The sequence below is a fragment of the Ptychodera flava genome, chromosome 8, assembly GCF_041260155.1.
Source record: "Ptychodera flava strain L36383 chromosome 8, AS_Pfla_20210202, whole genome shotgun sequence".
Lineage (NCBI taxonomy): Eukaryota > Metazoa > Hemichordata > Enteropneusta > Ptychoderidae > Ptychodera > Ptychodera flava.
Genome location: NC_091935.1, coordinates 7,742,837 through 7,759,690, shown reverse-complemented (window position 1 = coordinate 7,759,690; position 16,854 = coordinate 7,742,837). Strand labels below are relative to the sequence as shown.

Genomic DNA, 16,854 nt, shown 5'->3' with positions numbered 1-16,854 from the left:
AAGGTGATACAATGTGCGGGATATTACTGTGATACAGCGAAGATTTTAATTATGTCCTGTAAACATCCGTGAAAATTTTCTAATTTATTTTCAAAAATATGTAATTCTTCATAGCGAAAATATTTATTAGGTAAATAAATAGGAAACTATTTATTTACCTAATATCAAAATAGAACAATTATTCCGTATAAATTGGTTTACGATTTGCTAATATCTCCTTCAGTATCTTTCGTCAATTCGTTACATGTCTTAAGTGTACTTTTTTCAAACTCAGATAAAATACAAAAGTAGACTTTTTGTAATGTCAGTTTTCAGGCATGAAACCTTACTGTCATAGAAACAGAGTACAAGTTTGTCATCTTTTAGCTTTGAACAATTGAATAATATCTGGCATTCCAAAACCTACTCGATCAATTCTAATTCTTCCAATAATCTCGACTTCCAGACCCCGGTAGCTTCGCTCTTACATATCTTAGAAAAGTGCGCCGCAAACGTTTAGGAGGATGACTTAGCATCGAGTCGTTTCGCTCCACGATATGTCTGTCCCTACCGCCAGGGGCGCACTTTGCTTTGATGGTTCAAAGCAAAGCGAACGAGGTTCGGAAAGCGAGACTGTTCTGCCAAGAGCTGTCTTGCGAGGTATTCATAAGTTCCATTCCCTAAAAGGAAAACAACTAACAATAACGAACTATAACATAATCAAAATGAGGTACAGTGGGGTTGGGGAAACAAAGGAAACTAGAAATGCCATGGGCTTTCACTATGCTACTCTGCCAAGAGTGTGACATTTCTCTTCTGCCAGTGTTATATCAAAATATCTTTGTAAACTGTTATTTCCATAAGGTAAGCCATATTAAGCTTAATGGCAGATTTTCATCATACAAATAGTGGAATATGTAAAGCAATCGATAATTCTCATTGGCGTACGAGAATATTCCCTGTCATACAGTCTTCCGCTTCGTATCATTTGATGGCTTCCTATAGAAAAGTATTTCTTCTCATTGGGTTTACGGGCAGTCTGTCAGCTTATTGCACTCTCTCTCTCTCTCTCTCTCTCTCTCTCTCTCTCTCTCTCTCTCTCTCTCTCTCTCTCTCTCTCGTACGTGTTGATATGTTGACATTCACTTTAAACAGGAACTTCACCTATATAAGCCGGATTATCGTAAATCTATGCAAATATAAAAAAGCCACGCAACTGATTGGACGTGCCGTGTCTGGTCCAAGAATCCAATAATTATGGCATATTTCAGGCGTCCATTGCAGCGGCCATTGTCATTGAATCTTGCATATGATGCCTTTGAATACATAGCCACTAAACTTGAGTCGAAAATAATCTGAAAAAGTGTTCCGTTTTTTGTCGGAGAACGCATATGGATCAAAACGTGTTCCCTGTACGAACATTTGACCCCTCTTCACATATGTCACGAAAGTGCCCATCATGATTATTCAAATTTACAAATTTATCATACGGTCAAAGCGATGCTATGCGAATTCAACAACTCCCGCCCTGCAGGGTATGCAAATGACTGCGTCATCAGAAATCCGCCTATCGTTCTCCACGTTCCTGTAACTTCCCGTTTAATCCAAATCATTGCTCTATCATTGAAATGCAAACCAATTGTGCATGGTTTATTGCAATTATTGGACCCCATAAAGTGTCAAAGTTATTTTTTCGGTTCAAAAACATGAAAATTTATAAATGCTTTTAAATACAACGCGATTGTAACTAATTTTGGATAATTGGATCTTCATAAGTTTTCAAATTTCTCAAAAGTGTTAGGTGGCCTATAGCTTAATGTTGCAATATTAAATATTAGAGAGAAAAGCAGATTGGCTGACCTTTGCAGTTTAAGCCGACATTGCTTCACCATCCAACTATCCCAAATTAGTTCAAATCGTGTTATGCTATAGCATGATTACTCTTTAAAACACTGAAAACGTCATTTGTTGAAATTTCTTGACACGGAGCTTATTGGCCGCCCCTGGCGTAGCCTTTATGTAAATGACTGGACTAATTGACCACTTAGTGTGTTAGATCGTAGTTTCTACAATTAGTCCGTTGCTCTAGTTTTCACGATGGTATGCGCAACATTCTGAGCATGTGATAAAAACGTAGCATTTCACGCTTATCAGGATACGCTTACTGTGACTGGCACAGAAAAAGAACAACTAATCAAATACTATAGCTGGGCCGAGGTGACGTGAAAGGTGCAAAGTAAATTTTATATCACTTCTGCTTCCCTGACAGGTCAAAATGAGTTCGTCTGACATCAACTGAAAACCTTCTCACAAATTCAAGGACTGGTCTTTCTGGACGCTTTTCTTGAAGGTAGGTGCAGTGTATTTTAAACGCCACAATCTTTCTCATATATTCAAAGCCGAGTTTTTCAGGAAGTTTATTTGTACTGAAAGTAAGCACAGTATTTCAAAATGCCACTAGGTTTGTCACAAATATACGGCACTCGGTCTTTCAGGACGCTTATTAATATTTGTACTGGAAGTTAGGTACAGTATTTTTTTAAATGCCACTATCGTAAAGGCATATATGTTTACCGGCGTCGTGCAAAGTCATACCGTAGTGAGACAAACACAGGCCTTTGCTATACTAGTAGTCCGACAAAGATTTGTGTTTGTGATCCTGATTCCGGCCTTTAAGGTTGAAATGCCATAATTCCGAGAGTACTTAATGCCAACAAACAGAGTTTCTGTATAAATCACCCGTTGAGATGAATTTCCTCATAGTGGAAGAGAAGAGTAGGGCTAATAGCGCGGTAGCAATGGCGGGCTCCTGGCAGGATTCGACTGAGTTTAAGCAAGAAGGGTGCAAAACGTGATGTCAAATGCAGGATTTGCATTTGTTCAGAAATCCTTTCATGCTGTAGGATAGCTGCACTGTGGATACATAAACGCTATATGAAACTTATCTTTAGGAAATATAAACAGAAGAATGCAAAGTAAAAGTTCCTTTTACTTTGTTTTCGAAAGTCAGTCAGAAATATCTAATTGCACACGACCACTACAGACATGCATTTTGTATACAGTGGTAAATCTCTTTGAAAATAATAATTAAATACATCAATAAATTGTAATTTGTCAGTCGTTATCACAGCGCAGTAGCCAGAGCACTCGGTACCCAGTTACTTCGGTATGTCTGCAATAATGTGTCCTCGAGCAAAGCAATTTTCCTTACGAAAAGGCGGAAGAGGCTAGTCGTGTATTGTTGAATACTCTATTTACCCCTGCATTTTGCACGGTATACACGGCAAAATGCATTTATTGATGTGGGTACAAATTGTACATTTAGTACAGAATGAAGCTTAATATGGTTAAACATGCCAAATAAATAGAACAAGGAGAAATTCCAGCTGTTACAAAGGATAAACCACGGAAATCAAATTGGGAGAAATATGTTAAATCTTTTGAAATTACGCTAAAAAATGACAGTGACATGACAGAGCCAAAGATAGAATCTGACGAAGATGATGATGACAATACTTTAATCGATAGAATTATATTGGATGCTGTACAAGTGACGAAGGACTTTCTGAAGTTTTGCAACGTCTTTGAAAAGTGTCGTTCTGTCGATGTTATTGTGAACACAAACTGTATTTATGTTCATAGACATGGTATGTTCAATTAGTTGCAATGTTAATTATGAAACATAACTTTAGTTCCACACTTAATTATATTTTAAAGTTACATGTTTGTACAGACAGTGGTGCAAAGCCAAATATTACTTTTCGTCTGAGCAGACGCGAACGATAAGAGCCCTCCTATAACTTTTTACGCTATACAGAACACTATTTAATTATCCTCGCCTTTTTGACTGACATCCTAATTTTAGTACATTTTCCAACAGAAATGAAGTGAATTGTAATCTGTTCCATGTATGATACCGCGGGCTAGCATGTTATGCATGCTGACTGTCGTGCATTTCCTCTTATTGCAGTCAAAGGGGCTTCGCGTACAGCTTCGCGGCCAAAATATTGTAATTATTTTTATAGTCTAGAGAGTGTGTGGCTTATTTTCAAATCTGCGAATTTCAACTTTAATTTCCCCGAAAGTTTAATTATTTCCGCTTAAGTTGACACGGAAAAGCGGTACTACATATCACATGCGTTTAGCAAACTGTATGCACAGCTTTGGTCCCGCATTGTCCACTCACAGCAACACAGTAGTAAACAGCAACACAAAATCTGACAGTTTACAGTTCATAATAAGTGATTCATCGTTTATGCAAGGATACTCAGTATAAATAAAAAGTTATGTAAACACGCACAGCTTGGTTTGAGTGACGGTGAGTGGACAATGTCATACTCATGGGAAGATGGTCGCTTCCATATCACATGATGTAAGCTCCAAGAGTAGAGCTTTTTCCAATGATTCAAATGACATTAGCAATTTCCTGAACTATTTTTATCGGTTTGTGTAAAAAATTGCGCGAGTTATAAACAGCGAAAATAGCTTTTCCGGGGTAGGTGACCACGCAACTAGCACATTTGTAAAACCGTCCTTGGTGAACTTCCCCTTTAAAGCATGCATATATACTTTTTATTCAGGCAGCACGTATTGCTGATGAATAAAGTCATAATATCATCAACGTTCTTGCTGGTCAATAGGACAGGTTCAGCTTTTACACAGTGACAGTCTTATATCTTATCTGTTTAACTAGTCATGACATTAACCTGTAACACATTAAAGCAAGCCTGTCTGTCACTACATTTTAATGATTCAGAATGAACAATCTTCGGTTAGCATCGTGGTTGCATGTCTGATATTGAAACGTGGTCTTACCATAAATCATCATAGAGAAAAAACATTCATGCACAACTGTTATATTCCTAAAAGACACTGGCGCCGAAGTGTTTCTGAAAAAAGACCCCGTTTTGGATTCGAAAGAGAGTGTGCCCCCACCCCAAGATTTTGCCGCCCCAAAGCCGAAAAAACTAAACGGTCCATCAGTATTTTCTCTGCATGTTTATTGAAAGGGGCACTTTCTGCCCCATTCATCAAAATTAGGGGGCAGACGTGACATTTAAGGGGCAGTCACTTTTGTTGTTTATTTTGCCTTCCTAGGAAGCGCTCCCCCTATATCATTACGATCTTCACCTAGTTTAGTAACGTCATCTATGTCGCATGCAGCATCCGTACTCGACATTAGGGACTGGTCAGTTTCTTCGGCCTGGGGGGGGGGGGGCCGGTGGATTATTTTTTGCCGACGTCAAAAAGTGGCTGACCCCCCCTATTCCAAATTTTGAAAACAGGGTGACCCCCCCTATTCCAAATTTCTAAAACAGGGTGACCCCCCCCCCGGGCGCGACAAAGGTAAAACAAAAGATGGACATAAATTATATATATATATATATATATATATATATATATATATATATATATATATATTTTACATTTTACATATATTTATATTTTAAATAGTCATTCTATGTTTTAGTGAAATTGTTGACATGTCAGTTGTAAGATAGGAATTTCAAAGTGTCAATCTTAAAGTTTAAATACAGTACATTTTGAATGAGCTGTATTTTGAATGAGCTGTGAATGTATTCCACACTTTCTCTGCTTAACCAGATGTCCTGAACTGTTGTACAGAAATGGATGTCAATCATTAATATCAAAGAGGAAAAAGTAGTGAATCAAAAACTTTGATGGGTGTTAAGACTTGCCAACCATCCAATTAAATCTACTGAGGAGCCATAGAGAGCTTTTTTAGCCAAATCTGATGTGTACAGTGTCTGAGAGGACCTTTTCTTGTGTAACATTGAAACCATAAAAGCACAGCTAATAATGACAAAAACTGCCTTTTTTAACTGTTATTTTGTTCATAAAAAAGCATCTTTCTACAGAAAACCTATGAAACAAAGGAAAATAATTGCATCAATGAGAAGGAAAGATATCTTGTCATTTTCCTATCTCTAAAATAAGTCACTGTATCAAATATATATTGTGAAATATTTGTGCATGTTGCTTTCTCATACTGAATTCTCACAGAGAGAACAGAAAAGTATCAGGAATTTGTCATCCTTTTCATATGAAATGCAGATTTCATAATGGTACACTTTCACTTAGCAAACATCAAGATATCTCTGAAAGTATGGCGCCCGAAGGGCGCGCCAAAAAATATGAAACATCCTGATATCTCTGATATATATGCCTTGTATATTAAAGTCATGCACCTGAAGGGCATGCTGAAAGATGTATGATATATTAAAGTAATGAGCTTGAAGAGCACGCTGGAAAATATTGAACATACAGATATCTCTGATGTATGTATGCTTGATATGTTAAAGTTGGGCGTGCTGAAAAATATGACTGATTATTAAAGTTACGCGCCCGAAGGGCGCGCCGAAAAATACAACTGAATGATGAATTTTGTGGCTGACACTTAGCATTTTAGGCAATGATGAGCCTGTGTCAAAATTCAAAAACACACTGACCCCCCCTATTGGGCATTTCAAAACATGGTGACCCCCCCTATCACCAAAGTCAAAAACAGGGTGACCCCCCCCCCCATGAATCCACGGCCCCCCCCAGGCTGAAGAAACTGACCAGTCCCTTATGCTGTTTGTCAGCTTGTGATGTGTTCGGCTGCGCTGTATCTTCAATCGATTTGTCACCCACAAGTTTCCCCGAATTTTGGGTTTAAATCCCACGAAAATATGCAACGATCCCCGTGTATAGATCAAATTATAACACGCCACCTGCTCATGCCGTGTCGTGATTCGCCAGAATACGTCACGTGACTTGAAAATAGATACGTCTTGTCCCCACCGGATCGACAAAAATTGACGTCAGAGGGCATTTTTTGAAATACTATTTCCCTAGGGAAATAGTTCTGACCAAATTTGGGAAAGTGCTCGGTCACGTGACCGTAGTGTCGTCTTCAGATTTGCAACAATGGCAGGTGACTAGAACGTGATGTGCGTCCGGGACAAGTGACGACAATTCTCTAAAACAGATTTTCCAAAATTTTCCAACATTCAAACAGCGTAGGAACTTGAACAGCTCATCGACAGAAAGATTAAAGTGCAACCAAGGATGTCGCTAGGTATATTAGAATATTTTTGAAAGAAAGTGGTACCGCGTACAAATGAAACCGCTGTGGAAACATCGCCCAGTAAACTTGTCACAATGGATTGTTGAGGTGCAAAATATCAAAACACATTAAAAGCTATATAACAATACAACATGAGCATGTGGTGTGTTATAAAACATCTATAGCCTGGTCTTTATTCGGGCTATAGCGCTTGTCTATTACTCCTCGTGGCCGTGTGTTACCAGAAACACATCTCTATACCCCTCGGCCTACGGCCTCGGGGAATAGCGATGTGTTTCTGGTAACACACGGTCCCTCGGGGTAATAGACGGGCGCTATAGCCCCCATGAGTAGGCAATAGGTGTTTACTATTGTGTTGCATTGCGATACAAGTGCCTACACAATGCTAAAGCTGGAATTTTGCCGCATTCCATCATTGATATGCACTCTTCGCTACGCTATGCGCTTGGGTCAGCTTCATAAGCTTATATCAGTAAGCTTATATGTAGATATCTTTGCTTACGGTGTTTTGTGCGCGATTTCCGCTCTGTCAGTAACTTTTTCGGGGCGATCAGGAGGTCTGCCTGCATGCCTTTCTGCCTCTTAGTGACTGTCTGTCTGTCTGTCTCTCTGTCTATCTGTGCGTATCTATGTATCTATGTATGCGATACCATTGTTGATCTTGGATTGTACAATCAATAAGCACTGTCCGTGTCACAGGAGCTCAATGTTAAATCAAATAAAGAGTCAGCATCATTTCCTTTCCATTGGAAAGGTTGGTCTTTGAAGGCATAAAACATATGATTGCACAATTTATTTTGTTAATTTGTTGTTGTTTTGTTTTTTTGTTTCTTGGACCTGGTAATTTACTTGACTTGAATGATAACGGTTGCTGGAATTGATTTGATGTCATATTTCCTTGCAAATCAAGGCATTTTAGGTAATCCTATCTTATGAAGTAGAAATGTCCGGATTAATGCTACAGAAGTTACCAGTGTAAAATTGGAACGGAATAGGGTGCTTCCAAATATTTCAGCACTTATCAGTAAATTTGGGACAAATTTTTCCTGGTATTAGTACAACGTTCGACGGATACCTATGTAAATGTGTTACAATACATCAAGTCTGCTGGCAATGTTTATTGATTTTGGTAAACATGTTTTGGTGGCCATAAAACGTGTTAAGCATCACATCATCGAGACGGTGACTCAGCTTTACATGTGAATGAAAATAAATCAATAAATGTTTTTGTATCGTCACTATTATAAAACAAACTAAAAATTTATTCGATATTCACATAATCCACAGACTTACGTACTTCGTTGCCTAAAATGAGAACTTCACATGTTAACAAGCTCATATATAATCTGTAATCATACGTTAGAGTAGATGTCACCAGAGAATTCCATGACGTGTCCTGTTCATGTGCGCACATAAAACCTCTAGCTAAACAAGTCAATTTTTCATGCAATAGGGTGCCGTTCCATTTTTGCCTAGCTCTCATAGACGAAGAAAGGCAAATAAATCAACTAAAAGTGGGCACGGCACTACATCAGTAACCCTTAATATTTAATAAGTCTCATATTATTTCCTCGGTCGTGGGATTTTCCAAATCAAAAGTAGACACAAGTGGAATTACTCTTATGCAAACCACTCGGAACTTTCATGAACAAAGTCTCAAAACCACACTTTCCTCTAGAGTTATATAGAATCGCAGTACCAGAAAAAATCGCGCTCAGTAAAGTTCATTAAAGTGAACGTGATGAAAATGGTGTGCTTATGAACCCGAAAAACTTCAGCATACGCCCCGAAAACACATACATAGGCTTGCACAGGAAGGCAGTGCAGCAATTTCTCATTCATGATATTTACTGAGAAGCAACTCGGAGCCACTAACTGCCATGCGCCCGCGTGCTATATAACAAATGAGTGCCTATATGGCGTAGGAGATAATATTTTCCACCATGCAAAGAAGAGGTTTAAACAGTTAACAATTATAAGGCAATGGGTTGGCCTACTGTATGCCAAATTCAACGCCTAGGTGCAATGATAACGTGCATCATTTGAAGAGTACATTTATCATGAATTCATATGTCTCATTCATGTCCATGCATTTGACGCACTGTAAGCATTTCAAGCGCCAGCTGTTCTAGCATTTGATGTTTTCCTCCAGTTTGGTTTTTAATGTCAACTACAGGTTCGTGTTGTAGTCCCGACAGAATATTGAGAACTCAGCCTGTACACGCATTTGTATTGTCGACAAATGAATTCTAGTTCAACTGCAATTCAAATATAAATAGTAAAGGCGCGTGTAAAACATAAAGACACTGTGGTCACAACCTTTGTAGTAAGTGATTCAACTTCCTGTTTGGGCGTAGAACAAGAACTTGTATTGGAGATGAAAAGTAAAAGTAAAACTACGATTAAAAGTTACAGTTACTAGTCCTTTAAATCATGAAACATTGCAAAAAACTACACAATGGAACAGCCCCGTTTAACTTGCAAACATTAATGTAATTAAGTTTATTGAATGATGTGACAACTTTGTGCATTGTTTCCTTCTTTGCCATCTTCAGATCACAAGCAACTTAGTGCATCTGCGTATCTGACCAAGCATGGCAAGCCAATTCCAGAGATGGTTGTCGGGATTTTCGACATTCCGCAGCTACAATCTTGGGGTTCTTAGCAACGATGAAGAAATTAAGGAAGTCTATGCGGAAGCCAGAGGACACGGAAAGCTTCCATTTAACAGAAGCAAGGTTATTTTTTTAGGTGACGCTCGTGTCGGCAAGACAAGCCTCCGACGTGCGTTGACGGGAGAAACGTTTCGAGAGAATGAAGCAAGCACTGAAGGAATTGAAACGAGAATGTATGCATCTACGGAAGTGGATAGTGCGTGGCATATGAGTGCAGACAACAGCCATAATGATTTTGAATTTGCGTCTGCCTGGTATACTGCCCTAAAAAGTACGAGTGAGAAACGAAAAAGAGGGAAAAGGCCACTCAGCAACGATTACAACCGTTCTTCGCTAAAAGTGACAACAGCAAAATACTTTAAAGATGCCTTTTATATATTCAGGCTATATTTAACTTTTCAGCTTTTGTGCATCATACCACTATGTGATATCTTTAGCTATGGTTTTGCTCCATTTGAGTGGTTCCTGTTCCTTGCAGCGACCATCGCTGGGCTTGATTTTCTCACTGAAGCCTATCGCTATGGTACAGGGGTTGCTCTTGTGTTATTCATAGAACATTACATTCGATGTTATCTCACTGTCGATGCAGTAATCCTGTTTTGCAAATCACTTTTTTCAAATGTTACTGTCCTAAATTATTTCACGTTTATGATACTTTTTCTCAGTATAGGCTTTGTCTCAGGAGTTCTCTTTGGTTGTGGTTTTCGAACTGGACTGGCCTTTGGCCTGTGCCTGCTCCATCCGCCCGAATGGGCGATACAGAGAGACCTAACGATGGTGTTCGATTTTACAAAAGGTGTCTCAACTTTTCTCGCAATGGCACCAATCACCTTAGGCCATGTAATTGGATTGATTCTAGTGCGCTCCTGGACTCTCATAATGGGACGATTACCATCTAAACTTACTACTGATTTAACATTTTTGATATTGAGTGTGTTTTCAATGAGTGTCGCTCTTTCAATAGCAATTCCTGAACCTAAAGTCACTCTTTCTTTACTCGGTAGTGTACTGTTATTCTTTGGAAAAACGACGGGTGAGTTCATGGGAAGAGAAATCGACGCAAAATTAAATGTTCATTATTTTATTTATAAAGGAATAGGCACACTGATAGGTTTGGTAGCCGGATATTTTATGGGCTGGACATTCACTCTTACAAGCAATGCCTCTCCGACTTTTCTAGTTTTTCTCATGTCAGTTTTAACTCATCCCATAATTGAAATGTGCGGGTTTTGGAAAGTGAAATCTCAAACATTTCCCGTAATCGATGTCAGGGATGCTTTTAGGGCACAGAAAAAAGGCTTAAAACATCTTCCGACGAAGCTAAGCCTTTGGGATTTCGCTGGTGATGAATTATATTACTGTACTCACCATGTCTTTCTCGCCAGCCATGCTGTCTATCTTCTAGTGTTTAATCTCGAGGAGGCTGCTAAAGATAAATACAAACAACTCAACCGAATTCTTTTTTGGTTAAATTCAATTTCAATCCACGCAAAAGATAAAAATTCTCTCATTTTTCTTGTTGGAACTCATAGAGACAGTGTTGGACTGTCAGATCAAGAGGACATAGATCAGTGCTTATATGAAAACCTCTATGGTAATTTCTGTGACCGTTTAAAATTAAATCCTAAGAGGCGCCTGGTGTTCATGGTGGAAAATTCTGTAGCTAATGACATTGAGATGTATAGAATTAAATATCTAATCAGCTCCACAGTTAATAAAGCAGAGTATATAACCAAGGAATATCCCATCAAGTACTTAAATTTCTACAAGCTGATACTGAGTAAGAAGAACAAAGACAACAATAGACATTTTTGTCAAAGTATCTCATCATATACTGATGTTGGCCAATATGCATCGATGGAATGCGGAATTAGTAACGATGATGATTTTCGAGATCTCCTCAGTTTCTTCCACCGGGCTGGGGAAATAATATACCAAGCAGGCGACCCAATACTCGAACAATACGTTGTCTTTGATCCGCAGCTCCTCGTAGACGTTATGAAAGTACTTATGAATATTCCACCTAATTATAAAAGATTGCAGAAGGTTGCACCATACTGGCTGAAGTTGGAACAACACGGAATTCTCCACAGTTCTCTTATCGAACACATAGTGAAACCGTTTAATGTGCCAATGAATGTGATCATTTCACTGTTAACTGCTTATGACCTCATATGCCCCACAATTCAGCAGCCAACAGAAAGCACGGATGAACTGTTCAGCGTACCTTGTCTTATGCCACGCTATTCAAGTATGATAAAGGAAGCTTCAGGTACTGCGACCGAAGATTGGTGGATATCTAGTGAAGATGAAGAGATGTATTACTTTGACTTCGGCTATTGGCGACCAGACGCTGTCTTTTCCCGACTTCTAGCGCGATGTTTGAATGAAGATCAACTGAGAGATCGGCCAAGAATGCGACAGGTTTTCTACGACGTGGGCAAACTCACTGTAGACTCTAAGATACTCGTCAAACTCGAACTTCTGCATCACATACCTGAACAGAATCTGATAAAAGTCACAGTTCAGAGATCCAGAGGCACTGATTCAAGAAAGTGCATAGCCTGGCTGATAGATCACCTAGAAGTGATTCGACGGCGAGATTTTAAATATCTTGAGTACAAATTTGGCATTTTGTGTCCAATTGAAGATCACAGAACTCCAGAACTCCAAGGGAAGCTACATGTTGTGAAATTGGCAAGTCAACTAGATTGTCATTTGCGGGAAGCTGGTCCTTTTAACTTTCTCTGTGAAGGACAAAATCACGTGGTGGACGTTTTCAAGAGCAGAAATGCCGTAAGTGATATACTTAAACTATTCACTGACACAGGTACCTTCTCATATGTAGGATATTTTGTTGGGTATTTTCTCTTATATTCTATTGTGTGCCAAGCACAGTAAAATGCAGGTACTGAATGTTTTCAGCTTTCCTGGTCCTATAGGTGGCGTATTAGATAGGTATTAAACCATCGGGACCTTATCCATTGACGGCGGGTATATTGGTCTATTAAAACACCCTCCATTTATGCTTATCACTTGAACAAGTATTATTTATTTCGCGTTGGTCAATAGATTACCAAGTAGTGCAGTAATAACTTTTCGCTCAATGTACAAAAATGATACAGGATTAGAATGAATGCCACATGTGAGGATCCCAAAGTAACACAATGGTAATATTTGTGAAATAATCCTCTGCTGAAACATGATGTTCAATATAGTCTCTCCAGCATAAACTTCCTTCATCTTTTATGTTATGTCATGAATGTTATAACCATAATCCTTACATAATAGTGAAACCCCTGAAGACAGTCGGCAATAAATACATTTCGAAAGTAAGACAACCCGAATTTGCATTTGAGTGAATGTTTATCAATGCACTTACTCATCATAATCCCAATTTAAATTGGTATAAATTTTATAACGTGTTTAACAGGCTTTCTATCAATATCAGGAAGTGGTAACTATTACCAGTGTCGTTGTACTTCATAGGCTTTCAGAACAAATTGTTTTTACAATTTAATTTGTGAGTGGTATAATGACTGGTACGCTGACTTGCGGTTTTTCTCTCAACTGTGTAGTGGATAGAAAGCAACTGTAGTGAAATCTCCAGAAAGAACGGTTGTGATGGAACGACCTCTGTCCATGTCTGACTTACCTATAGCAATATGTTAATCAAATAAAGCTCATGCAAAATGAAATAGCATAAATTGCATTATTTACTTTTTCAGAATATGTCAAATAGTTTTTAATGAGCACTGTCATTTAGGAGTTGTGTTTTGTGATAATATTTGTATGATTCCAGTCGAGAACCGGGATACAAGATATGTTTGTCTCAGTGATGCACCCAGATGGAAAGGTCATTGATATGCCACCAACGCTACATAAGCAACTATGTAACAATTTGAATGTTGAGAGTGTTGTCGCTGGTGATTGGAGAGATTTAGCAGGTAAGCCCTTTGCAAATCTGTTAAAATGTCATTAAAAGCATGTCATTACACTAATATTGGTGATTGTCAACATTAAATGAAGCTCTAAATAGCAATTCTTCTTCACAGGCGGGTATACACGAAATTTTGGTATGATTCGCTCTGAATAGAACTCGCCAGGCCGTTTGTTTTCCATGTTGCACAATGTAGCTAATATTGTGTACACCCTCCTGCGTCGGGGTTAGTGCTTAATTAAACAAGTTTTAGCAATAAAAATGCAAGCTTCTTGGGGATGTTCGATCAAGGCGTTCCATATTCAAATCGTAGTTATTGTTTGTTATTTCCTCAACCAATGTGTTATTGTCTCTGATTTAACTGGCCCTAACCTCTGTGAATGTTACGAGCAACAGGACCTATTTGGCTATTCTGAATGTGACGATTTTTTAAAGGCAGACTGGATGTCTTCATTTTGTGATCTTGTCTGACACTTCTCTCTTTTACATCTCTGTGCAATTCAGCTGAAATTGGCTGTTCGATGGAAGATGTCAGAGTGTTCTCGCATTGCAAAAATCCTTGCGGTGAAGTGCTGCACTACTGGTCGACAAGATGCCCTGTAACAATCAAAGAACTGATTGATGTCCTTCAACGACCGTCCCTGTCAAGAGTAGACCTCGTTTTGCTCTTAAAGAACCACATTGTGTACTCCTAAGAGAAACATTTTGTAAATAACAAACTCTGTTCATCTCCAGGGTACCTGACGACGTTGATGACTGGCATTATACGCATGAACTATGAAAGACAAAAATGACCTAGCTTACAACCTAGACATGGGCACAGGTCAGACTGTTTGCCTTCTACATCCGTTATTCGAAGACCAGTAGGGCTCACTGACTTTGTTTACCAAATTTAGTAATGTAGAACATGAATCTTAATTAGTCTGAATATAGATATAAGTTTCGGACACAATTTGTCCATAAGGAAATTATCTGTATTTACATAGAAGCATGCATATGACGATAAAACGTTTGTCATAATTAAAATACTAATTGCAGAGTTAAAGCTTCAGTTATCGAGACAATCGCATTTCACCAGCCTGGCTATCTCATAGAGGAGCCAGGATGGCTTGTAGTTTGGTTGCTACATAGTCATTGGGCCTAAGGGGGCCATTGTGTACCAAGCATTAACCCGCTAAAACGATATACTTTTCTTCTCTACACACCTTACAAGAAAATATGTTATGATGGGATATTTTGGGATTCGGTACCACTCGTTGACACATATTGCTCTATAATGATAAGAGGGAGGGGTACTATAGTTCCTGCTAAATGAAGAAAAGTAGAAATGCCATAAAACATACATTTGTAGAAAGCTTAGACATTGCTATATCTAAAAGGTCAATTACTATTAGCATTCTCTTTTCAATGCATTGTGATATCTTTCCGGGATGACTTTTTACTTGTGTTTCCTTTCTTGTAAAGAAAACAGTTGACAGGTTTATAGGTCTAGTTAAACGATTTTGTGCGCTGACTATATATGTCAACATTTGATACTGTGAGATTTAATGATTATAAGGAGCCAATTTGACTTGTGGAATTTGACCTTATGTTGCAAATCATAGATAGAGGTAGCAATAATGTGGATAACATAATGAAATGTGAAATGTCATAAATTAATGCTTTGACAAAAGTTATACATTTTCTCTTCTGTAACAAAGCTGAGGACGATAGGTTCTTGTCAAAGAACTACGATATCTCGAAAGGTACCCTTTGAAGCAACATTTGTTGTCAAATAGTAGACTCTTACAGGAAGTGGTTTTATGAGCCAAATTGTGTTACATTTTAAGGATCACTCTAGTCAATCTTTCTATTGAAAGTGGAAACATTTGGAGCCATAGTTTTGTAATGAATTGTTGGTTCTGTTGATCACAAACATTTTTCATCCTGTATTGTACTTGCATTGTTAATTGAAGAATGTGCGATTTCAAAGCCAGTGCGTACGCTAACAGAAATATAATGTGTATGGTGACTTGATACATTCTACTTTAATCTATTGACCTATAACCTTTATGACGCTTTTTTGCTGTTTAGTTTTGGTCCTAGCGATCAATACATTAAAAACAATATTCATAACTGACACACTAAACTTTTTGAGAAGTAAGTTCAAGTATATATTTTGTATTCATACTTGAAGTATAGCAGAAACAGCGTCGGCCATCAGTATTCAGACATCGTTTTAAAAACCTGCACAATCCCTTGAATGTAACATGACTCATTCATTCCGCTGATTCGGTCAGCATTGGATTAAAATATCATATAGACAACATATGTCTATGAAACCGACGAAGTTAGGGAAGCAAGAAACAATTTGCTTCGGGGCACGCTTTACATTAAAACATGTCACACTGTACACCAAAAAGAGCTGACAGGAGTGGCAGGCGTTAGAGTAGAAAAGCCAAATAACTGCCACGACTTAGTCAATTAATGCCAAATTCGGGGCACGATTCATTTATGCTTATGAGATTTTGGGCAGCGAAGGGTAGCGGAGGTAGCGGACCATAATTTCAAAGTTTCATCTATTTTTATCTACTTAGCAATTGTTTAAAAGTATAGTCTTGCTAAATGTCAAACAATTACACCAAACTAGCAACCTTTAACGTGTCAAATAAGAGCAACACGGCATGCACTATATTCTGAATGTTGATGGTTATGTCTGCCGTGAGTGCGTAATAAGTGCGAACAACTTTAGCCGGTGGGATCGACTGTACAGCAACGGTCCTGGAGGGAACGTGGTACAGCACATTAACCGAACACTAACTACGTTCCTGGTTTTCGTTCAAGTTAAAGAAGGATAGTGGTAAGTGGCCACTGCTTTGTATACCTATAAGACACTGTGCGGCTGTTATGAAGCTAATAACACTTTGTAACTGGTAACTTGTGAGTATAAACTTAGTTAGTCTCATGTGATACGTGCCTATATGCCGTGTGTATTTACAGTGGTTTGCGTTGACCCATTTGCAATAGGCAAACTAAACATATTGTCTAAATTGAGGTGTTGCCAACACTGTGAGGCGTAACTATCAGCTACGCGGTAATATGAGTCGGTGATAAAGGAATCAACACTGTAAAAGTGGAAACATTGTCTAGTAGGAGGTCAGATGTAGTCAAAACAACGCCCCAGCACATAT

The 16,854-nt window shown here is 38.5% G+C and overlaps 1 protein-coding gene across 1 annotated transcript; it reads left to right on the top strand.

Moving 5' to 3' along the window:
* The first annotated feature begins 2,241 nt into the window (after window positions 1-2,241).
* LOC139138363 (uncharacterized) lies at window positions 2,242-16,675 on the top strand. The gene is made up of 4 exons (XM_070706700.1): window positions 2,242-2,329; window positions 9,625-12,540; window positions 13,547-13,691; window positions 14,189-16,675. The coding sequence occupies exons 2-4, from the start codon at window positions 9,664-9,666 to the stop codon at window positions 14,377-14,379; spliced, it is 3,213 nt and encodes a 1,070-aa protein (XP_070562801.1). The 5' UTR covers window positions 2,242-2,329; window positions 9,625-9,663; the 3' UTR covers window positions 14,380-16,675.
* The last annotated feature ends 179 nt before the right edge of the window (window positions 16,676-16,854 follow it).

Bases quoted from the DNA above. Each gene is read 5' to 3' on its own strand.
- LOC139138363 (XM_070706700.1), top strand. From the start codon at position 9,664: ATGGCAAGCCAATTCCAGAGATGGTTGTCGGGATTTTCGACATTCCGC. The intron at 12,541-13,546 runs GTAAGTGATATA...GTATGATTCCAG, and splicing joins TTTTCAAGAGCAGAAATGCC to TCGAGAACCGGGATACAAGA. The intron at 13,692-14,188 runs GTAAGCCCTTTG...TGTGCAATTCAG, and splicing joins TGATTGGAGAGATTTAGCAG to CTGAAATTGGCTGTTCGATG.